Genomic DNA, 24562 nt, shown 5'->3' with positions numbered 1-24562 from the left:
AGTGACATTGAGGCTGTTCTTCTGAACATTGTTCAAAGTGAGACATAAATTAATTTGGAGAAGTAGGTAAGTGAGCCTCAGATTCTGGATCACATCAAGCGTGCAAGCAAGTGAGGAGGGAAAATACCTGCATGGATGTAAGCTACGCTACAGACTTCTATTATTTACAGCTACACAAAAATCTGGTTTAAGTAAATGACAAAGTATTTAAAAGTAATACTAGGTCTGTTTCTACAATGGTAGTTTGTTTAAAATGACAGAATAAAGAAAATGATGCAAAACCCAAAATTTCATGTTTATGGTAGATATAAACAACATATGAACAAGCATTTTTGAGTATGTGGAGGTCATTTTACTAGATAAATTTTACTTTTAAACTTCACATCCTGATTAACCTGTATTTAATTTCAAAGTATATTTATCCTGACTTCCTGAGTAATATTAATTCTTAAAAAAAAAAAAAAAAGAAATGCAAATTATAACAATAAATGAGGAAAAATAGTAACTTGATCAGGTTGCTAAGCTGCAAGTGAAATACTTTGGCTTTCCAATTTTTAACTGGATTGTTCTTTGAATATAAATATCTATGTTCACTCAGGCAAAAATGGACTTTAAATAGAATTATGCTAATTACCAATTAGGTGTAATGAAGGAAACTATTATACAGAGATGCATGCTTTAAATAAGAGAATATTTTACCCAGGCAGCCTTCTATAGAGAGCACTGCAAACCATCTATTCCTCATTTGTCAGGAAGAAAGCTGGGTTTCACTGTGTTTCATTGCTATTAGTTCCTTCAAAGAGTACTCAGAAATTGAAATCAACCAATCATAAATTTGCTTGAAAGGGAAGGATTTTGCCTGGTTCAACATGTATATCAAGAAACATTTCCTTCTGTAGTGCACTTAAATGAAGAGAACCAAAACACAGTTGACTTCAACTGCAAATATTCTTCCAATAACCAATAATGTTATTTCACTAACTAGCTTAAAGGATATTGTAAAGCACTCTACACTGAACTTTTGCTGCTTTGAAAATCACCTTGAAAAATGAAATGCTGAGCGTGTATCACTCTTGCTTAGTCAGGATGAAAATACAAGGTAATAAGGACTACAATGGGATTTTTCTCTTAATAAGAATCTTTTCACCTGAGAACACTTTTAACTGGAGTTCGTAACAGACCAGTTGTGCTGCCTATTCAACGCATAATTGTTATGGAGGGACTGTGCAAAATATTGTGACTGCGCTAAGTTAGTCTATTCTTTGTTACTGACCCCCTGTGTATAATAATATAATTTCTATGTCCCCACTTCCTTTATATAATACATTCCACATAAAGATCAGATAATTCAGAAATAGTGGAAGCAGCAGCAGATTAAAAAACTTTCTCTTCTGCTCTGGGGCACTGAACTGATTTTTAGAAATAAGAGAATTCAAAGATGAATAAAAATGCTTACATCATGGTGTTTCTTTTTTTTAATTTCTGTATTGACAAAGTAGGGAAGTTGTACTAGTTTTGCAGAAACACAGAATTGAAACAAATCACTGTATGAGTGCTCTTTCGTCATGATAAGGTTAATATCAAAGAAAAGATAATAATTTGCAGTTTTAATATTTCACAGTTTTAGTATGGAAAGTTGGTAAGCCTTAATACTTAGATCAAAATCAGTGTTCCTTTTGCCAATTTAAAAAAAAAAGTGCATTTAATGTGAAAAATTATTCTAATACGAATTTTGATATTATCAATACCAGTACAAGTTACGTTGTTTAACTCTGGTCTCCTTTAAAATACGTATAAAGTTGTATTTAAGATTAACAGCACTGCTAAGCAAAATTGACTGAGCTAACAAAAATTCAAGGGTTGATTCCCACTACCATTCAATCAATATCATGCTACACCCCAATTTTGTTGATGTCAAAGGAGATTATATGTTGCTTTTGTAATTTTGTATATGTTTATTTTTCTGGGCAACACAAAATGGGGAAGACAGAATGGTACACCTTGAGTGGTAAGCCTTGAAGTCATTGAGTTTTGTAAAGCCCAGGCTAACAGTTTGATCTATTCCTCGAACTCTGCTTGCTATAAATCATGCAACCATTTCACCTACTTATCAGAAGAACTGTTAGTATTCTAACTAAAGAATGTACAAAAATATTTCCATTATGTATTTACAGTTTTAGAAATAATCACTAAAAATTAGTCAAGAGTTCTCAGTGAGTATTAGACACCTTTATTACTGTATATTGTCCTTGTATTTAAAAACATGCAGACAATGGTTAGAAATTAAAAACAATTCTTTGCTTGAAACTAACAGAACTGTATCACTAATATTGGTACGATTCACCACTTATAAGACTGTCTTCCCAAACCAAATGAAAAAAAAAATCATATACTTCAGAACATATCTATCCTCTTTCTCAGCAAAACAGAATATATAATTAGAAGAGACAGTCATAGAAAAACTGAACAAACAACAACAACGAAATCAGGTCTAGATTATTCTTTAGGCTTATTTTTTATGTTGCAGAGCTTTGTTAACTCTGTCTTGCTGTTTTACTGAAGAGGTAAGGACTACGAACTAACACTGTCTGCATGAATATGAGTGCTCACATGGATGTACACACACATTCTATCAATACTATTTGAAACTATTCATCTACTTTCAGCTGAATTTGAACAAGAGGTGAAGATCTATTATTACTAGGCTGACGAAGATAGCTCTTCTGGTAGAAGATGGAACATCCTATTTATTACCCCAGTATAGGGGAAAGATGTAGATTGAACTGAACCCTAAATATTTTAACCACCACATTCCAAAAAGCATACAGATCTTGCGACAGAAATCTTTTTTCTTTTTTTTTTTTTTTTTTTAAATAAATAAATAAACACCACAGGATTTATTAATTCTTCTGGATGAGGAAATGTTTGGTAGCATACCAAGAGATACATCAGCTACATTTTAAAAGAATCCAGCCAACGATATGAAATGTTTGGCTGATGAAACTCGGTGAGACAGTACATATTCACTGACAGAACTGCAACACCAAGGATGAATTCTATTTTTAGCAATTAAAGCACACTACACGTTTCAAAATCTGTGAAGAGCATGTGTTAACAATACTGTTAGATCATTACTCCAACAGTAAAATTGAAACCATATTTAACATAGGTATAAACCAAATATTTAATAAAACAGTTATCTCCACAAAATGCTGCTCATATTCTCCCCTCTCAGATTTCAACATATTAAGATATACCTCTAAAACTACAAAATACATTCCTGGAAACAGTGTAGTGTTCAGTGGCCAAACTGGTGCTGTTGCATGTACTAGGAATTTGAACAAAATATGGTCAGCCCTAATTAAATATATGTATAAATTCTACCTAAGCAGCCCAGTATTCAATGTCGATGCATCAGAATGCATTTTTGTTGTGGCACTGGAACAAGCAAAAGAATTGTTCTTAGTACTGAAAGGAGTGTCACCTGCTGTGATCAGCTTACTCTGAAGTTGCATAAAGTCATTTTGAACTATATGTACTGCCTTTGATTTTCAGCTGGGAAAGAATGCTGTTAGAGCAATAGGAAGGAAATGTACTGGAAAATCAGATTCTGAACTCATTTTAAACTTCAGAACACAAGTGAATTGTTCTAACAGTGAGGGGACAGAAAGCATTCTGAAATGTCCAACTTTTACTCAACACCAGCACACACAATAGTAGCAGACTCCTAGTAAGCTGGATACTCCTGTTCACATTACTGAACTCAGTTCAAAAGTTAATGACCAGTGATAAAAACCTGACAGCTACCTGACAGCTAGATCAGTGCTGCTCAGTTTTCAAGAGTAAAGGTTCCTCACGTCCAATTCAGTCACTGGTGGCATATCGCAGGGGTGATACCGGAGCTAACAGTGTTTAACATCCTCATTTATCACCTGGATGACCGGGCACAGCACACCTTCAGCAAGCTGACAGAAGATACGAGGCTGGGAGGAGGGTGGCTACAGCACGTGGTTGTGCTGCTACTCGGAGGGATTTTGACAGGCTGGATAAAGGGGCTGCCAGGAACCCCACAAAGTTCACCAAAGGGAATTGCACAGTCCTGCCCCTGGAGAGCAATGACTGCGTGCTTGCACCAGTACAGGCCGGGGGCTGGCAGGCTGGAAAGCAGCTTCCCAGACAAGGACCTGGGGGCCCCAGTGGACAACAAGGTGAACACACTGAAGAAGTACATCACCAGAAGACAGAGGAGGGAAGTGATCTCCTCTCTGCTCCTCACTGGTGAGGCCACATCTGGAGTGCTTAGTGCAGCTTGGGGCTCTCCAGTACAAGAAAGATAGGGACTCACTGGAGCAAATTCGATGCAGGGCCACAAGGACAGTTCCTTAAGCACACTGTGGCATCTTTCATATGAGGAGAGGCTGGGACTCTTCAACATGGAGCAGAGAAGGCTCACGGGGATCTTGCGTAGTCATATACTGGAACAGGTTGTCCAGAGAGTCTGTGGAGTCTTCATCCTGGGTGATATTCAACACCCAGATAGATGGTTATAGTCCTGGGTAACCTGCTCTAGCTGCCCCTGCTTTGACCAAGAGGGAATGGAACAGACAATTTCCACAGGTGCTTTCCATCATCAATGATTCTATGTAAATAAGGATTTTAGTAAAGTTGACATCTCCAATCAAAGACATTTTTAGAACTGAGCTTTCTGGCAGTAAACTGATAGAAACAAGAACAAAAATCAATAATAACTTCATTATAAGTAAAAATCAGGTGTGCTTTAGCCCAGACAGTCCACAGCTGCTATATAATGAAGAACAATTGATCTTTCTACTATCTAAATACTGTCCAAAGCACCAAGGTAAGAAAACAAAACTGCTAACTGCTACTTCTGTGCACAGTGAAGATTTCTCACATCAAACTAAAACTAATTCCTAACAGTAAGCTTTTTAGTAAATGTTGTCTCTAACAGAAATTAATTCTCCAACTATACAAGAAAAGAAATTTATCACAGAATGGTTGAGGTTGGACGGGACCTCTGAACATCATTTGGTCCAACCCCCCTGCTCAAGCAAGGCCACCCAGAGCAGGTTGCCCAGGACCATGTCCAGATGGCTTCTGAGTATCTCCAAGGAGGGAGACTCCACAACCTCTCTGGGTATCCTGTGCCAGTGCTGGTCACCTGCACATTAGAAAGTGTTTCCTGATGTTCAGACGCCTCCTCCTGTTTCAGTTTGTGCCCACTGACTCTTGTCTTGTCACTGGGCACCACTGAAAAGAACTTGGCTCTGTCCTCTTTGTACCCTCCCTTCAAGAATTTATAGATCACCCCTGAGCCTCCTCTTCTCTAGACTAAACAGTCCCAGCTCTCTCAGCCTCTCCTCACACAAGGGAAGCTCCAGAACCTTCTTCATCTTGGTGGCCCTTTGTTGGACTCTCTCCAGCATGTCCATGCCTCTCTTGCACTGGGGAGCACAGACACAGCACTCCAGGTGCAGACTCACCAGTGCTGAGTAGAGGGGAAAGACCCCCTCCCTCAGCCATAATATGTATCACACATTATAATTATTACGGTTCCCTTTAGACTTTAAACAATGCCTTTCTCAGAGATGAATGCAGAGGCAATCTACAGAGCATTATGCTTCTTCCTAAACTCTCTGGCATATAAATATATATACATATAATGCTGCATCTAATTGACAGTGGAAGTTTTCCACTGAAGTGGCCAAAATGCAGGAATAGCTTCACAGTTTCACTTTTTCAGCCTTCCTTCCCTCTCTCACCTCCTTCTGAGATGTTTTATGTTCTAGGAAACACATACATGGAACAGGTTTTTTGTCTTTGCAAAGAAGCAAGCTGCAATTATGCCATAATGCAATGCAGGAGCATAAAAAAGATGAAATCCGTTTATCCAAACTAACTCGTGTAAGCCCAAGAAAAAACAGGCCATCATCTGTTCTTAATTCTGTAACATCCCAAAATGAGTTAGATTTGCCACAGTTCAATCAAATTTACCAAAGGAACCAAGAATCTACAAATTATGTATTAAAAAGTCTGTATATTCTCTCTCAATTTCTCATGAGTAAAGTAGTTGAGAAAGACTAGGCTGAAGACAGTGAAGACAGAGTAAATAAACTAACCAGCAGCTGTCTTCGAGGCTGTGCATGCAATGGCATTAACTCTTAAATCCAACAGTCATTTCCCCTTGCTTTCCTGAAGATTGGGCTGTTAGAACAAAATATTTTCATCTTTTTTAAATAAGCTGATAGAATGAAAACACTATGTAAGAAGTGGAGAATAAAGAAGCATATATATATATATACGTGTATATATATACATATATATATATATGGAAAACAGTGTATATCTGTACAAAGAAACAGAATATTACCATCCTTGGGAAAAAAATAATAAGCAGTACTGTTTTGAAACTAAAAACGTCAGTGAGAGTTCAAATAACCACATTTTTAACATACAAGGGGTCAGAAAGACAAACAGAAGATTAAGAATTTATTGGGAAAATTCTTGGGAAAGAAAACAAAAACTACTATTGGAAATTTGGAGTACATTTAAGATAAGTTGCTATTCATCCGACCTATTTTTATGATCTTCCACTAACATGCTCTTGGACTACATTAGAGACAAGACGGTAAGCTAGATGAACTTTTTTCTTAAGTAGTACTATTATTTTATGTTCTTATGAATAGTGTGAGTCAGACATTAGCCATAATGGAATTAGTGAGAGAACACAAAAAGCTTCATCGTTCATGCTCTTAACATAAAATGAAGAAATCTTTGACTTCCCAGAAGCATCAAGTTGTCATTATCAGAGCTTTTCATTCAATGCAGAACAACTCATAGTTTACAACATTTGGCACTGAAGCCTGAACATCCAAAATTAGACATTTGTTTCTGCCGTTGTGGACTGAAAAGCCCAACATAATCTGAGGTTATCATCTGCAACTCTGGTTTTGGAAGCATAATTGCAACTTGTAGTTTAGAATGACTGTCCTGTTATAAAACAGGAAAATAAAAACTAGTAATAAACAACATAGCTCTTTTTGAAGAAAATCCCCAAGCTATTCATTGTATTTTCCATCAATACTTTGTTTTTCAATAGTTCTTGTGACAGACCAACAACTACAAAAACAGCAACTACTTAAACTCGTTTTAAAAAACAGAATCTGCAACTATTAAGCATGCCAAAAACACCACCTAGGCTATTTGCAGTATTAAATTGCAATGAATTATCTGTGTTTGCCCTTAGATCTCTTCACATGTACTGTATCCATTTATGACCTAAATAAAGATAGTTCTGCGGACATCATGAAGTCACACATCTTCAAGAGTATTTAGCTATGTCAGGTAGATCAAAGTTCTTGCAGAACTTTATATGACTATATACCTACAATCTACAACCTATTTACTGGAAAAATATACCCCAATGCAAACGTCAATATAAATAACTGTCTTAACAGTTATTTTCCTGTTGGTTAAGTTCAACATTTACTCTTGCTTTCAGGGAAGAATTTTAAGAGGCTAAAAAAATTTAATAATAACTTCATTTCAATATGAACTTTTGAAAAGGCACTTTGTCAAATGCTTTTGGAAAACCCAAACAGACTAAGCTCCCTTGTCTACATGCTTCTTGACTTCAAAGAACTACAAGAGATTAATGGGCCATTCACTTTATAAAAGCTGTACTGACTGTTCACCAATACAACATGTTTTTCCATATTTCCACTAATTTTCTTCTTCAAAACAGTTTCTACCCACTTTCACAGTACAGATGACAGGCTGTCTGATCTGTAAGTTCTTGATTTCCCCTGGAAATATTTTAAAACACTGGCACCACACTAACAACTTTGATAGTCAGTTTTAAGTGTGAGGATACACACAACAATTAGCAGTTTGGATATATCAGTCCTTGAGAACCTTTGAATGAATACCACCTCTTTCTAGTATTTTTTTTTCTCAGTCATTTTGTATTTCCTTTGTAATTTCTTCTACCAGCAATTCAGTTAGAGATGAGTTTTCCAATGATTCCTTCATAAAGCAATGTTTCATGTGAACCTTTAATCTCCCTAGGTACATAGATGCAAAAAATAATTTAGTTTTATGGTTTTATTTCTTTCTTGAAGCTTTCTTTTATACTTTGATCAACTAGGGGTCATACACACTCTTTGATGGGCTTCCTGTTTCCAGTACTTTCAGAAAATAATTTATTGTTATTTTTAAGTCTGTGCTTATTGTTCATGAAATTCTTCACAGTCACTCTCTTATGTTTTTATATTTAACCACGGTACAGTTAAATATCTATCCTATCTTCCTCATTTGCACGCAACTTCAACTTTTTGGAGGATTCCTTGTAATGTGGAATGCCCATGGAAATGGACTCCAGAAGAAACTGAGTCAAGAATAACATTCTAAATCAGCTAGGGAAAGCACAGCTTTCACAGTCTGTGCCAGTTGCTTATTCCTCAGAAAAGGTGCCAGATGGAAAAATATTTTCTTTAGGTGCACAAAGCAGACAGAGGTCAGATGCTATCATGTGATTTAAAAGCACACCAGATCCAAAGACTGAATTTGATTACAGTACATTGGTGACGATCTTGAACTCAGAATTCTCTGCAACAATAAAAAAATCTAATATTTAGATCAAAACAAAGTTATGCAAGAGCTAAAGCAATCTATTCACTCATTCTGTCTTAGGAGACAAACTGGTAATTAGCAGCACTGGACTTAGTATTTCTTTTGTTAGCACAGAAGTTTGCAACTACAAAGGGTAATTTGCGGAACAAAGGCTTCTCAACTAATTAAGTCTGGAACATTAGTAAACTGAGATGAAGTGGAAAAGTCTTCACCTACATGTTCTCTCAAAATACAGTTCAGTAACCACAGAATGACTGAGATTTCTCACGTTATTTGGAAAGTAACCATAACCAACAACCTACATCAGCAACAAGATAATACAGATTTTATGAGCTAAGCATAACTCAAAACAGATCTGCTAATTATTCCTTGAAAAAATCACATTCCACGAAAGATGGATGTATTTTTTGTTTGTCAGAATTATGAACTTCAATCCAATACGTCTGATACAGAAGCAACCCCCACAATTCATCTGTGTAGATATCAAGATGAGGTTTAAAGGTAAAGAACATTTAGGATACTGAGCAGCTGCCAAAATATGAGAGGACTATTAACATTTTACCAAAACCTTGATAATAAGTCTTTTTAGACTTTTTTTTTTAATAACCCTGCTAGTGCTGGTCCAGTTTATAACTCTTCTTTGTGCAGTCGAAGTATCTACTTTCCAACAGGATGGACACGTTCAAGCTCAAAATATAGGCTACCATATTTAATTTATATCATTGGCCAAATTTGCAACTGCGTAACATGAAGTTAACTTCAACATGATTGCATATGCAATCAGCTGTATAACTTGAGTGAGTAGTTGAAATGACCCAACAATCAGGTAACCCTATGCAAGCTTACCGTAGAATTACTAACCACAAATCAGATTCTGTATTCTGGTTTACAGGCTTTAATGCATTTTATTATCAACTCATTTTCATCATCTCACAACTCCCACCATCAATAAACATAGCCATGCTTTTGATCTTGTCCCTAGGCTGCATTTACAAAAGTGATTCATTTTATTTGAAACAAAGAGCTCCTATACTATCATCTGAATACATTTTGAATTACAACATAACCTCAATGTTATAAAAAAAAAGGAACTGTGAAAAAATGAACCTAGCAGCACTATCTGATTAGGATTTAATAACAATCCTAATTATTGTAGCAGCACTACTTTATCTTCTTTCACGCAAGTACGGTTCTCTGCGTTTTCTGTGTTAGCTTTCCCCTTATGCTTGCAAACACCCTCGCTCAAAAAGTTCAGAAAACCTCATCTTCATCAGGTGGGACACTTCATCCTTCACTAAGGACAGACAGAGACAGTCAAATTCTCAATAGTATCTGGCTTCCTTTGTATGATCCTCTACTGTATCTTTGCAGTGCTATTACACTCATCACTGAATAATGCTGCAGACTTAGGACAAGATAAATATTTTTTTTTCTCTTGCCATAGTATAATTTTTTAAGGTTTACTTACGGTTTATCTTAAAGGTCATAAGACATAAAAAAACATGCAATGGTGTGGAAGAGGCACTTGCCTTAACTCCAAGCTTCAGTCTGCAGCACTGATCAGTGATGGGTGTGATGACACCAACAGAGTGCATGCTGAAGTATCACATAAAGGAAGCTGAAGTTCATGAACGAAAGGGAAAAATAAAACATTGTTAAACAGTGAAAAGAAGTTAGGGTGTAAAAATACTCAGGAGCATGGTGTAGCTAGAGAAAAATATGCAACTTAAGTTTCAGTCTTTCTCAAAACTTCCTAGTTATATTTGTTTTTCATTCTTCTTAAAAGACACCCCAACTCTCACAACATGGATAAAAGCAGAAGATCCTCCTATTTGCTTGGTGAACTTCTGGTCTTAATAACGCTGATGCGAAACTACTCATTAAGCTCAAAGAGAGAGTATTTTAACCTACGAATAGTACTAGCATTTATCATTTATAGCTCCTCCATTAATGTAGTAGTGAATGCTGACAATTGAAGTATTATGTGCTATTTGTTTACATATATAAAAACACGTATCTAGTGATATGCTAATTCATTTATCATCTGTCTCACCGTTTCCTTAAAAATTATAAGTACCTGTGTTAAACTGAAGATATTCTCTCCTGAGCACATGCCCTTGCAGTACTGCACTCTTGTGTAATTATTTCAATGCAACTGACTGTCTCACTGTAAAAGTCTGATTTCCTTTCTCACTTTACAGAGCAAAGATGAGCCCTAGAATCACTCTCAACATAGCCCTAGAATCACTCTCAACATAAACAAATTCTTCTGAATAATTAAAAATCTTGGCTGAATATCGCTTTCTTTTTCTATTACAATTTTATAAAGAGGAGAGTATTTCTGACAAGTAAGAATTCCTTCATTTGCCCCAAATATTCTGACCCCGAAGCAGAATTACACTGAAAATATTACAGTTGCCACATTCAAAATTCATGCAAGGTAATGACAACCTATGCATTTATGGTATTAACCTATGTTTATTTAATAAATATTTAACACAACCTCTGTTATCAACATAATTTCATACTTAGCATGCTGACACACCGGAAGAACATGGCTGAAATATAATTTTGACCTACATTGAAGCCTAAACCAGCAAAAAAAAAGTATGTAATCATTACTTTGATAGTACATCTACCCCTTCTTAATGCTGGATTAAGACTTCTCATTATTAAGCTGAATTTTACACCCACCTGTTTGTTCATTAACAGAGCCAAAAAAATCCCCAAACCAAAATCAACAATTGAGTTTTATAAATGACAGATAAAGTGTGTCCTTTTGAGGGTTTACTATATTAATTTACACCAAAACCAACAAAATTTACACAAATTACAATTTACAACACAAAACAATTTACACACAAAAAGAACACTAAGATAGTATTGGACTCTAAACATCTCCTACTACAGCAAATTTCAAAATCTGAGCTAAATAGCTTCACATATCTTCTTCTCTTGAGGAAAGGATGATATAGCTGTCTCCCACTGTTTCCCCACGAGTTTGCAGAAACAAGAGCTATCAGTATGGCTCCCATAGCTCACTACATTTTCCAGTAGTCATTTTCTACTGATTTTAATTGCTTAAAACCTTTTGTCCAATTTGTCAGACCAAGTTTCACAAATTGAAATGCATCTCATTATTTTCATCTGTAAGCTTTATTTGATTAAAATAATCATAATTTTGATTATCTTCAATATTATTTAGAGCTAGAAGTTAGAAGTGGTATCATACTCTTTTTATGAAATGGAGTTTTTACCATTTACGGAAATGGAGATGGAAAAACGCTTTGAATATGCTATTATATAAATATTCTACTATTTTAATATATGAAAATGAAGTATAGATTTCTAAAGCCACAAATATGCAAATCTGTGCAGACTATAGCATGAGGGGAAAAAAAGCAATGTGAGAGACAAAGAAAAAAAACAAATTTGCATTGTGAAGCTTTCTGGAGATATGAGTCACCTCTATCTAAACAGCATTCAAACAAAAAAAAATCCAGATTTATAAAAATATTTTAAATACTTGGAATAGCTTAATAACTAACAAGCAGCTGCATTAGAACAAACTGCGGGTAGAGATGCTTCCATCAGCAAAACAGAACTTCATTAAGTACGTGTTATATGTGTAATCCCAACCATCACGGCTTTTTCCATCCTAATTATAGTGATATCCTATAAGCTACCACTAAGAGGATATACCACTATCTTCTTGTAACTGTGCTGCCACTCAAACCAAATTCTGTTGTATTTACATCATCATTGAGCTACAGAAGCTCTGCCTAAATTGTTAATTATCAGTGAGTACTTTTTAGACTCTGGTATAGCTTTATTCTAGAAGTACTTTTAAAAACAGTTTAAATATATATATATATATGGAACTGAGTTACTGGTTTCTCTCCCCTCCACCCCCATTTAAATAACAAGGACAGTTTTTTAAATGGTGGCTTGATCCTGCCAGGAGAGGTTTCTCATTTTAACACATAAAAATAATGCAAAATTATCCTAGAAACATTTCCTTATTGTCAGACGATGTATCAAATTATATCAATTACTAAATAAATAAATAAAAACTTAATTAGTCTGTGCAAGACTACTTAGGTGGAGATAAGGAGGACATTTCAAATCACACTCATCTGCTTAATGGATTTTTTTTTTCCATACTTCAAATTAATACTAAGTAAATACAATTTATTATTTCTCGATGTATCAGTTCTTCTTTCCTTCTTGTAACATGTTTAATTTCCAGTTTCTAAAGACACAATTTACATATTTACTGAAGTATAAGGGCTGAAATTAACATTATAGTTGATTACAGATATAAAAATGGCTAATTAAATGCAATCTATGAGAAAGATATAGCAAAGGAAAATGAAAAGGCATGTGCAGATTTCAACACTTCAAGTTGCTTTTAAAGCTACAGTTCCCAAAAGCATTTCCTTACAGTTTTCTCTCTACACTGTCAACACTAAAATAAATGAATGTCCATAAAATGAAAATGGAAAGTAGAAAATAATTTTAAGAGGTTTACAGATATGCAGACAGCTTCAAGTTACTGCAAAACAGGTAAATTAATACATCCTCTTCATGTTACATCCTCTTGATTATAATCACTTTGCCTTCTGAAGTGTACAAACATTTATATTTGCATGCAGTATATTAATCTCTCTGTTTTACCTGGTATGAAAACACTACCCGTTGCTGTACATTCATGGGAGTAACTTTCAAGCACATGTAATGAAGCATGAAATAGGAAGTCATAGGTTAAAATGACCCTCCAAAACTGGCATGGTACTGTACATTCTAAGAAGTCTTTCAGATAGCATATAAAATAACCACAAAGGACTACTCACCATGTCATATGCTGTTACGATCTTTTTCAAGACCTCTGGAACAATCCCTTGGAGCTCCATAGTCGGATACTGATCATTGAGATTCAGTACTACCAAGGGTGTATTATCAGGCCCGACCAAGCGCGTAGACACTGCCAAAATGCACTGCATAAGATTTGCTACAGGAGAGAGGCCACATAATTCTTTGAATGACACTACTGCATTCTGCAAAAAGGAAAGAAAGAGTTTCCTTTACAGTAACATATGAATTTTAATTTCTTATTCTTTCAAGTTAATATACCTCACTGTAATAGCTGAGCTACAATGTACACAGCTTTTCCTTGAAGAATTGGCAGTTTTCCAAAGCAGTCAATATTACACATGTATTTTACCAGAAGTGTTAAAAATTCAAACCGAATGCAATACCTGCTACAGCAAAAATCTGTTTAGAACAAGTATGTGTGGTCTATATGACTACTAAAATCAAACATACAAATAAATGCATTCTAAAACATACTGGTTATCTATTTCGAAAAAAATCTGAAAGATATTTCAAAGTAACTTTTAAAATGCCACCAAGAGAAACAATCTATTAGATGCTGAATGTTGCAAATAAGCCAAGTGAAGTGGAAGGAGGAATTCAGCCCATTTGTAACTTTAAACATACCTGAACTATCATCCAGACGTGCTGCGGATCTGCTGGCTCCCATTTGGTGTGAGTCACAAACCCAGCACTCCACTACTGATGTCACTCCTATCACAGAATCACACTTAAGTGAATTTTTAAGGTACTTTTATACAAATACCAATTTTGTACCTTTGCCCCCAATTTATTATATTTTGTATCCAATATGGTGGAATATAAAAGTATGTATTCAAACTTGAGGAAAATTTCCAATACTGGAAATACAATGTGACTCCAAGCAGCCACTGAAATTCCATGATGGGAATGTTCTCAGCACTGTAATGAATTTAGGATTTTTGTACCAAGTGGGAGCTGGTGATCTCTCGCAGGTCTGGAGTTTGTTTTCCTGCAAGAAACAAACACAAAAATATGGTATATTTAAGTTACAAATGTGCTCAGTGCTCCTTTCTCTAATATCTAACCCATGTAGGGTATCTGACCAGTATTTAGGACACAGATTTTTGTTTTCATCAAACCACTTTCCATCCTGCTGGCTCGTTTTTGGACAAACTTTCTTGAGAGACAAATGCTCTTAATGGAATTCTTAATGGAATCAAGGTTTTAACGGGAACCATTAACAGGAATCAAATGTGAAGTATTTTGCTCTCTTTTTACAAGACAAAATACACAGAACAGACTTCAAAATATCTACGTACAGAATATTCATGCAAAGTTATGTATCTCAATTATATCTATTACAGTCACTTACAGTGCACTTCAGTAAATGTTTAGTAGCATCTAGTAAATGCCCAGCAAACACAAACTTCTAATAACCAGACTACACCTTAATGATACAACAATTCCATAGTTGAAAAGAAAGACATTAGGAAGTCTATTCAAGCTGATTTTGTATGAGATAAACACCATGGTAAGTCATTATGAACAACAATTTTACAGAGAGGTAGGCGCAAACACAAGGAAAAAGCACGTTACCTGCCGGCAGGCAGGACAAAGATAGGGCTGTAACTCTTGCCTTTAGACTTCTAACCCTATATTCAGAGACTATGCCCCACTGTCAAGCAAGTTAAACATGCAACATCGCATCCAGTTTCATCACTGATGGTATACTTTTATCAGTGATGACCACATAACAAGTTACAACATCAACTTTTGACATAGGAACATAGTACATAACAAAGATGAAAAAAGGCTTCCTATGAATATAGGGATTTAGAGAATCCTTTAAACTCACTGCTCTACACTTTTTTTTTTCTCTTCCAGTCTATATTTAAATTTGCTTCTTAGAATCTGTCTTGTGAGGACATTATGTACTTCTATATCATAAAAATCATAATTTGTAACTCAAAATTTATGCAGTAAAAAAATAAACAAAATTAACATTCCCTGACATAAGCTGGTATATATTTTTAGTGGTTTACTTATTTTTATTAGCTGGAAACCTGCAGTTATGCAGCATTTAAATTGTGCACATTATATAAGCTATCAGTAAAGCTATGCAAAATTAATATTCCCACATGTACCTAAAATATCTTTGCGATAGCACTTTGAGATATGATAATAATGAATGTAGTTGATAGCACAACTTTCAAACTGAGAGAATGAAATTCATAAAATATCTTCCAAAATCTCATGTTCAAAGAAATCATACTGTAAAGACTGCTCAAAATTATAGCAGTTCTGGAAAACAATACAGGACATGCAGTAAAGAGTTTAAAGTAGCTACAGAACCTGCATGTTTTCACTGTTTCTCCAAATCTTAGATCCAGCTCCTTCTTGAAAGCCATCATAAAATACAATATCTGTTAAATGACATAATTCTAAACTTCAATAGATGAGCTACAGGTAAAGCTCATTCAATACCTAGCCTGCAATATGTTAGTTTTAGAAATCGAAATATCCCCCCCTTGCTTTTTTTAATAATTTCTTAATTCAGTAATTTTATATATCAAGTAGAATAGGGGAGATTCATAATGCTGAACCCATTTCTTCTTTCAAAAGAAAACAAAATAATTTTAAAACTGTACTACTATTAAGATCTCTTCAATATAATATTATTCCTGAAGAAAATTTATCTACATTGATGTGCCTTTTAAATTCAGAATCAAGTCTCAGACATTTCCTTAACCAGTTTCCCCTTAACATTATGTAAGACAATTTAATAGGTCACTTAATTTGAAATGATGATGCTGAATTTTACTGCTCACTGGTATTCCATTGGAGGTCTGTAAATGGTTAAAAGCTTTACTAAATGCAATACGACTTTACAGCCCTCTTTAATCTAGATCTAAAAAGGGCTTATTTCCCTGGAATCTTTATTAGAATCTCCAAAAATAGCACTTTTGAAGTGAGATCTCTTGGGTTCAACAAAAACAAGCACCTCTAGTTGGAATTTTTTCCTTAAATTCAATGTGTTTAATACACATGACCTATAAAGTAAGGTAATTTCTTCTAATCTTCAGCGAATGCCTTCTAATACCTTCCATCTAATTCCATGTAGTTCTAATATAATGTTGCTAGGAAGAATCAAGGAATGCAAGTTATTTTTCTGAAAATATTGCTTTCTATTGGGAATGAGAAAAAATAAAACCTCAGTAAAACTATGCTAAACATACCCTCATGTATGATAATTTTATTTAATACAGATTATTTTTCTATCAGCGATTTCTTCCTCCTACATTTCTATTTATTTTCTAAAGCTAAAATCTTGCTATACTTTCCTCTAGTGTATATCTAACATTCCTTTAAAGACATAGGACTGGTCAACAGGCCTAACACCGGAATAGTATTTCGAGTTCACATGCAACAAAATATGTCTATGAATCGAAAGTTAACATCAATAGATGGTAACACCTAAAAGGTTGCTCTACTAGAAACAGTTTTTTAAGCTGTTCAGCATTAGACTTGATTAACATGTTACAAAATGCAGTAAGACTCTAAACAAGTATTACGTATGCATCGTAATACAAAAACACACACAAAGTACTAAAAAATTCATCATAAAAACTGTACCTGCATATTTTCTCTCAAATCCGTGGCATCCCGTATAGGTTGGAGAGCATTCTTGAACACTTCATCTATTGTTTTAATCCACAGCGTTCTCACAGAAGCATACTCCCTTGATTTCTTGCCCTTCCTCACAGAGAGGCCCCGCTTATGAGGTTTCCCACCACCCCTTCGATTAGTAATGGCCACATGCACGAACAAGGAAGCATGTGCCAACATCTCACCAGTTAAAGACTGCAGAGGAACATGCCGATAACCAGTCTGTAGACACTCAAAGGGAATAGTGTATTGCCCGATAAACTCATCCCCAATGTAATCATCATCCAGTACTACAAAACGCACCATCGCTAGTTCTGGTAAATTTATTTGAAATTCAAAACTTTCATCAAAAATTGGATTATCCCCATTCTGGTGCATAGTTTTTGTCCTTTGCTCTGCACAGTCAGCAGGGATTCCATGTATTTCAACATAGACATAAGGATCCACAACATCACCTTTGGCACCTGATCCTTTGGGTTTAGGAAAGTTTTGCCCACTAATGATTTTAATATGAAGCAGCTGAGGTGAGACTCCAGGCACAGTGTCTTTTGTATTTGCACTGAAGAAGGATACTTCTTCTCTCATGATAGCAGGACGAAGGACATAGCCACAGTTTCCATTTTGTCGAAACCAACCGATGTTAAGATCCATCATTAGGCCAGGCGTTTGAAAGTTCATGGCTACTATCTGACAACCACATTTCCAAAAATCCTGGGGATTCATGTTACTGGAGTCAATCCTCATAGGACTGGGAAAAACTCTGGCAAGAAAACGTTTGTTATAATTTACAAAGTCCCCTGGGTTTTCATTGGCGTATTTGCTAGCAAGCACTTCATTAAATGAGCACACTTCCCAGTACTTCTGGAGCTGAAATGAAACTTGAAACTCTTTGAACTGAACTGATTTACATATGCTTACCAACTCGGAGAGCTCTTTGCAGAGCTGAAATCGTTTCCCAGTCAAAGAGTTTTGTTGTTCTACACCCTCTTTCCCCACTCTCTGTGACATTTCTGCTCCTTCATCTTCATCTGTAACATCTCCCTCTAGTCCAGAACAATTAGAGGAAAGCTTCTTTGCTTTAATTAGTATTTTCCCTTTAAGTGATTCTGGTGATGGAAGATAAGAGTCTTCAATGTTTGGAGACTGTGTATGTAGTTTGTCCCCCAAAATTTTCTTCATGTGTTGTACCATCACTTTCTGCTGCTTAATAGAACAATGATTTTCTAAACACAAAATAAGAGGATATTCTGAAGCAAAAAATGCATACTTGTTAATAATGTCAATCACACTACGGAAGACAATCTGTGACGTCATTGTATGGCCTGTGTAAATCACAGGCTCGTTATCTGGACCGTCCCACACGTCCAGTTCAACACTTCGACAACCCATTTTAAGAGCGCGAATATAACCTGTGATATCAGAAGGCCCTCGAAACTGATCCTCTATCAAGTATGTATTATGAGATGAATTTATAAAATAATGGGATAACGGCTGTTTCATGTCTTGACAAACTTTTTTATGTTCTGGATCAAATATGTGGCAGTCTGGTGAAGTAAGGTAATTTGTAAACCCATCTATAGACAGCCAACCCTTTTCCTGGCCCTCTTTGGCTGGCTCATATTTCTGAATAATTTCAAGGCTTATTTCTTCCGTGACATGTGCCATACCCTGTTCTGCTTCTAAAAACATCATAAGGTCCTTGGTATCTAGGAATTCTTTATTGCTTGAAAACTGAACCAAGAGGAAATAGATTTCAGGTCGGGTACAAAGCTCATGAAAAACTTCAATAAACTCTTCTTTTGTTACTTCAGTACCAGTTTTTTCCTTTGATCTATGTAACTCCTTGAATTTTAGTTCAATTTTATTTGTTTTCAAACCAGGATTTAAGTCTTTTATAAACTGCACAGCGTTACAGAGGGGTATATGTCCCAAATTATCTACATCTGATTCACTGAACATTTGTGAAAGCCATGAAGTCCGCATATTATCTTGAGTACTTTCTATCATATCTAAAGTATGTTTACCATAAGAAATCAGGTATCTTAAGCCAGTAACCCAAACATTTGCAATATCTGCTGAGTTAGCAACAAGATCTAGTGACTCATAGTTTTCTCCATATATAATTGAAAATGCACAGTCTTCTGATATCTGGTCATAGATTCCATTGCTGCGAAAAATATCTGTATTTTTTCCTGTTCTTACTTCTTTGATTGATTTAATATCAATCTTTGCTTTTTCAGAATCCTTTTTTGAAGGTTCCCAGCGTAGAGATTGCATATCCGCATCTAAAAGGAAGTATCGGTGATACACCCTAGAGTTGGATCGAATCTTTTTGAGCTCAGAGCCTTCAACCATCGCATTTATACAGTCACTTGCACTGCTGATCTTCTTCTCAGTTGGCATACTGCTAAACGACACAGTCTTTTTCCGTTCTCTCTTTTGTTTCGTACCATCCTGGTAAACAAGGGGGGGAAGAAAAGAAAACATATATCAATAAGATTTTGCTCAATATTGAAATAGGTGTTAACTTACAGACGAAAGTTCATAAAGTAGTTCAAAAACATCTACCATATGTGTGATGACCAGTAAGCCGGAAATTTTTATTGGAATCATCACAAATGAAAATATTAATAATGGCTTAGTGTTTGCTCTTCTGTATAGACATGATTTTCCAGGGTCTTTTTTTTAAAATATTTTTCATTAACACAAAATCAAACAAAGCAAGTTTTAAATGCTAATGAAATAATAATTCTGTATATATACATGTTATTTTATAAATAATAACCTATTGAAATATATAGTAGGTTCTACAGCCAAGACAGTAAGAAGTAACCTTTCTTCTGAGTCCTCACATAGTCATACAGATACTCGCAGAACTTTGTTAGTACACAATACAATGGTTTAACACCATGCCAACAGGGTCCTCAAGAACACCAAAGAAACATTAATATACATCTAACTACATAAAATTAATAGGACGTGGTGCTAATCTAAGCATACAGACATAATAGCACTAAACACGCTTAGCTCCATCCTCTACTGCACCCATCCATGTTCTTCCCACAGACTGTCTAGAGCACTGTCACATGCATCCCACCCCCATATTAGAAAAATATCCACATTAGTCTTAACAAGCTACACTGCTACACAAGTGAAAAGACTGGAGCAGATAATTCACTCTACATTCTGAATTTCAGGAAATATGACAGTGACTCAGGAGGGAACTGTCTGAGAGGACTGAAGGTTAACCAGTTCCAAAGATGATGCACATCCTTAGAAAGAACTTGAATGGAAAATGCAAGACCTGGTCAGGAAGGGAAGCAAAAGTGGTTCACCTTTGCTCTTAAAACAATGGAAGAACCCTGAGTCCTTAGTCTACTAGAAAAACCTTCGTAGAAAACTGAATATATAAGCCGTTACACAAACAAAAAATTAAGAAGGAAAATAACGTCATTTAGCTCGTTCTATCTGCTGTTAACATTGACTCAAACAAGTGCAAGTAAGTCAATAACACATCATTTAAGTATAATCAAATTCTTGAGAAAGAACAGAACTTAAAACTGTTTGTTTCCATTATCTGCATCTCTTTTCATAATAAAAAATGCAGCGATTTTTTAAAGGTTGTATGTACTGAGAAGAAGCTCCAACTGACTTTTAGTCTGAAATATTTTCATGAAATAATCTTTTTATGATAGATACCCTATTTAGAAATGTTCTTATATTCCAGTTTTGCTCAAAAAATGACTTTTCCAGATTTGTACAACAAGAACATTGATTTTCCCTCTAATAGTTTTCCACTTGAAGTACGTTCCAGTGCAAATTAGCATCACTTATATGGCAGAAAGGGGAGGAAAAGAAAACTTTTAATGACTGCAATGCTGAACAGATGTTCAAATAAAAACAATTCAAGAGAGAATGCATTTCCAGTGCAGGTCACGTATACTGTATGTTTAATTTCATTGAATTAAAACTGTACAATTCTGTTTTTATAATTTAATTCATAAGCATCGAAAAGCTTGTCATTGAAAACAATGATTAGTAAAGTAAACTTAATATTTGTGGTTCCATGTTTGGAAAAATTAATCAACATATGATTCCCGCACCTTTAATGCCAGCAGAATCTGCTTCAGGCAACTTCTGGAGAGTCTAGCAAAAATTAATAACCCTACAAAGGATTGTTTTATTTCTAACTCCAGACCAAACCCCTGCAATGGATATCGCACAGGACTGACCCATGGAATCTCATTACATGTAATCTGGGCATTAAGAATGCTTTCAGACAAAGGCAAGTTTCCTTATTTAAAAAAAAAAATTACAAATGCGATTTTTGTTTACAAAAGTTTTAGTTCTATTTAAGCCTACCTCATCTACATAGTTAACCTAAGAAATAGAAAAGGACAGCTCCACATAAATGATCAGTGAAGTTCCTGTCCAGTATTTTAGGCCTTGGAATGAAGTATGCTGAAACTGCATAGTGTTCCAGATTTCTCAGTCACCAGTCTCATACCTGAACCCTTCAGTGAGAGATGAAGGGTAACATCCTGATACAAGAAACATCAAGGCTTGGGAAGTATTTTCTTGCTTGACCATGATCAGTACTTTCAAACAGAAGGAAGGTCTACGCCTTTCTCTACGATGAGGATTATGTCTGATCCAAGACACCAAATGGAAAGGGGGAAAAAAATATGCTATTTCTTGACGCCATCTGATCTAAATAGGTCTATCTCAATGAAAACCCATTCCCACACATCGTTTCCTAAAGACTGAATTGGGGTTTGCATATGTATATTAGAGAAATAATTCAATCTACTACCTGTAAGACTACTTTGCTTGCCTGCTAGACAAATTTGAGGCCACTTTAACAGTATTCTACATTTCTGCAGGGCAAAGCAATTTCCCCACTTGGGAAAGCCTGATGGCACTCCCTGAATGTGACGACCGTGAAAACAGATTTTAAAATACACTGCAGAGATTCACACAGCTCTGAGCTCCAGAACACTGATCATAAGCTTTTGCTTCCCCAGAGATCAATGATTCTGAGCTAGTCACTTGTGCGAGTCCCTGTCCTAGCAGAAACATGACAGTCACAATCAATCTGCATAAACAAAAGAATTTAAAGGATATTTTCCCTGAGACACTGCCCAGAACTATCCACCAAATAAAAGACTGTCCAAAGGGAAACAAACTCTCACTCGTAAGCTGAAAATGCAATTGCATAGTGTGTGCATACACTGTATTTAACAGAGCCTCAGAGATACAGTCTGGCATGAAAAAGGAGACATATTCTGCTATATGACGTGCCGTATTTCTCATTGAAAGTGGGGTGGCATTCATGAACTGGATCTGGTCTCTCATGGCCTTAGGTCTGACTGAAATCATAAAGCCTGACAGATCAGCAAACTGCATTTTTCTGAAAACACAGGAGTGACTGCTCAGCATTCACAGGACTTGCAGTGTTCTCAATACTTTTCAAGATGCTCGAAGTGAGACTGCCTCTAGACTGTGGATGCATAATTCTGTCCATCAAAACCAGAACAACCACAGCACCAATACATCTCCAAAAACACATGCCACATCCATTGTCACCTGCACCAAATTTTGAGACACAGAGCAGACCACAGATAAAACTGGTACAAGAAACAGCACAAAGAGTTTAGTTTATCCAGGAGTTGTGCCTACAGAAAGCAAAGCATCCAGCAGTTTAAAAGCCAGAAATAACCCCAGCTGACATCTACGGCACTTAGAGACAACAGGAGAAAAAGGCTTAAAAGAGCACACTGGGAAGAGACTCTTGTTTAAAGAGTCTCTCCATGGTAACTTTTATTGTTATTATTTCTCGCATGGTAGAAACAAAGAACTGCTTATGTGACTACGAAAGCACAACTTACAAAAAAAGAATTAGCCGGAAGTTCAGGTGTTGCTCAGTATAGCACCATTTAAAACGTTTTGGAGTGAAATTTACAGAGCCAAGGCAGCCCCCAACCTGCACAGGGTGGGAAATGAGGGGCCTGCAGCCGGAGCTCCAAGGGAGCACCAGGCCGCTCAGAAGGATCCTCACATCCCACTGCTGGCTTCTGAGGGGGGTGTCTGCGATCCCAGCTCCCCACAACTCACGCAGCCACCTGTGGTTTTGATGTGGTAGTTATGCTACCTGGGATTTGAAGATGAAGGCCTCTGTCTGCATATAGGCCACTACTATATGCATGCTACTCCTTCTGGTACAGAGAAGAAACAATGCTAACAAGAGGAAGTGGTAGAATGACACATTTTTAGAGCACTTGTCCGGGAAGTGAAAGTTCCTGGTATCAATACTCTACAAACATCTCACTTGGTGACTCCAGAAGCTAACTGTACGAGCAGCCCGTGCAGTAGGGACCAGAACACCGCACACAGGGAGGAATGGCCACCTCCCTTGTTTATGCTTCACCCACACAACGTTTCCGTTTGTGGTTATGCGCCAGCAGTTCAGCAGAAGCACAGAAGGCAGCTCCATCCCAGTCTTGAGATCATTCGCCCAGCACACGAGGAGCTGCAGGTCTGAAAATCCTCAGGCAGGAGGGACTGGAGCCCAAGCACTCTGCGCAGGTGAGTGCTCTGCCAACCAAGCGAATACATGAAAGCCAGCACAAGCCACCTTGCACCCAAACCCAGCATCTCCCTGCAGGCTTTTTGACTGTGGCTGAGCTTCGACAGCATGTGAAGAAACCCCTGCACGCTATGGCACTGACAGCACAGAGTGTTCAGGAGCCGCGGTCCCCCAAATGCCTAGCTAATTAATCCCAAATAGGCTCAGATGCCGAGCCATTCGGCCTCGCAGAGATGGCAATGTACATACAAGAGTAGTAACATGACTGCAAGCGCTTACAGTGTCTAGACAGCTTTGGCACAAAACATTTTTTGCATATAAGTTCTGAATAAAGTGAAATGTTTGTGAATCTGAGGGTCAGTGTCATGGCAATATTCTGAACAATTACACGTGAGCAGGTGAGAACACAGGCCATGGCAGGGTTTGCCGGTTTGTTTTTGTTTTGTTTTAAATCACACTATTATTTCATGTCATCTAGCATATAAGCTGTTTTAGAAGTAATTTCATGACATCTATACTAACAGTTGCAACACAATTCATCACTTAATGATAGGAACAGAGAATCTAATGATCTTCACAATGAACATACAGGGTAACTGCTCTTCGCACATTTTACATAACTCATCGATGGCTTGTTTTTATAGCTTATGTGATGCTTAAGTGGCCCATTCGAGTGTGAAAACTGCCCGTCTTCTTCAAATGCAATTCAGCAGCAATTGCAAAATCACCTAGCCTGTAATATAAGCCTATTTCAGGAAGTGGTTAGCTTAAAAAATAAATAAATAGAAGCTTTGCTTATTTAAGATT

At 36.3% G+C, this 24562-nt stretch overlaps 1 protein-coding gene across 3 annotated transcripts in view; it reads right to left on the bottom strand.

The window, feature by feature from the left end:
• PLCL2 (phospholipase C like 2) overlaps positions 1–24562 on the bottom strand; it is a 103271-nt gene that overhangs the window by 26770 nt on the left and 51939 nt on the right. For 2 of the 3 annotated variants that reach the window (XM_040548131.1, XM_040548133.1), the window contains 2 exons: positions 17137–19623; positions 13503–13706 (listed from right to left, as the gene is read on the bottom strand). In XM_040548131.1, the coding sequence (XP_040404065.1) occupies positions 13503–13706; positions 17137–19623 (2691 nt within the window). Of the gene's footprint in view, positions 1–10019; positions 10268–13502; positions 13707–17136; positions 19624–24562 lie in introns of those variants that run through there. The other variant, XM_040548132.1, reaches the window with a different exon arrangement.

Source organism: Cygnus olor, chromosome 2 (genome assembly GCF_009769625.2).
Source record: "Cygnus olor isolate bCygOlo1 chromosome 2, bCygOlo1.pri.v2, whole genome shotgun sequence".
NCBI lineage: Eukaryota > Metazoa > Chordata > Aves > Anseriformes > Anatidae > Cygnus > Cygnus olor.
This window is presented reverse-complemented; position numbering and strand designations above follow the sequence as displayed.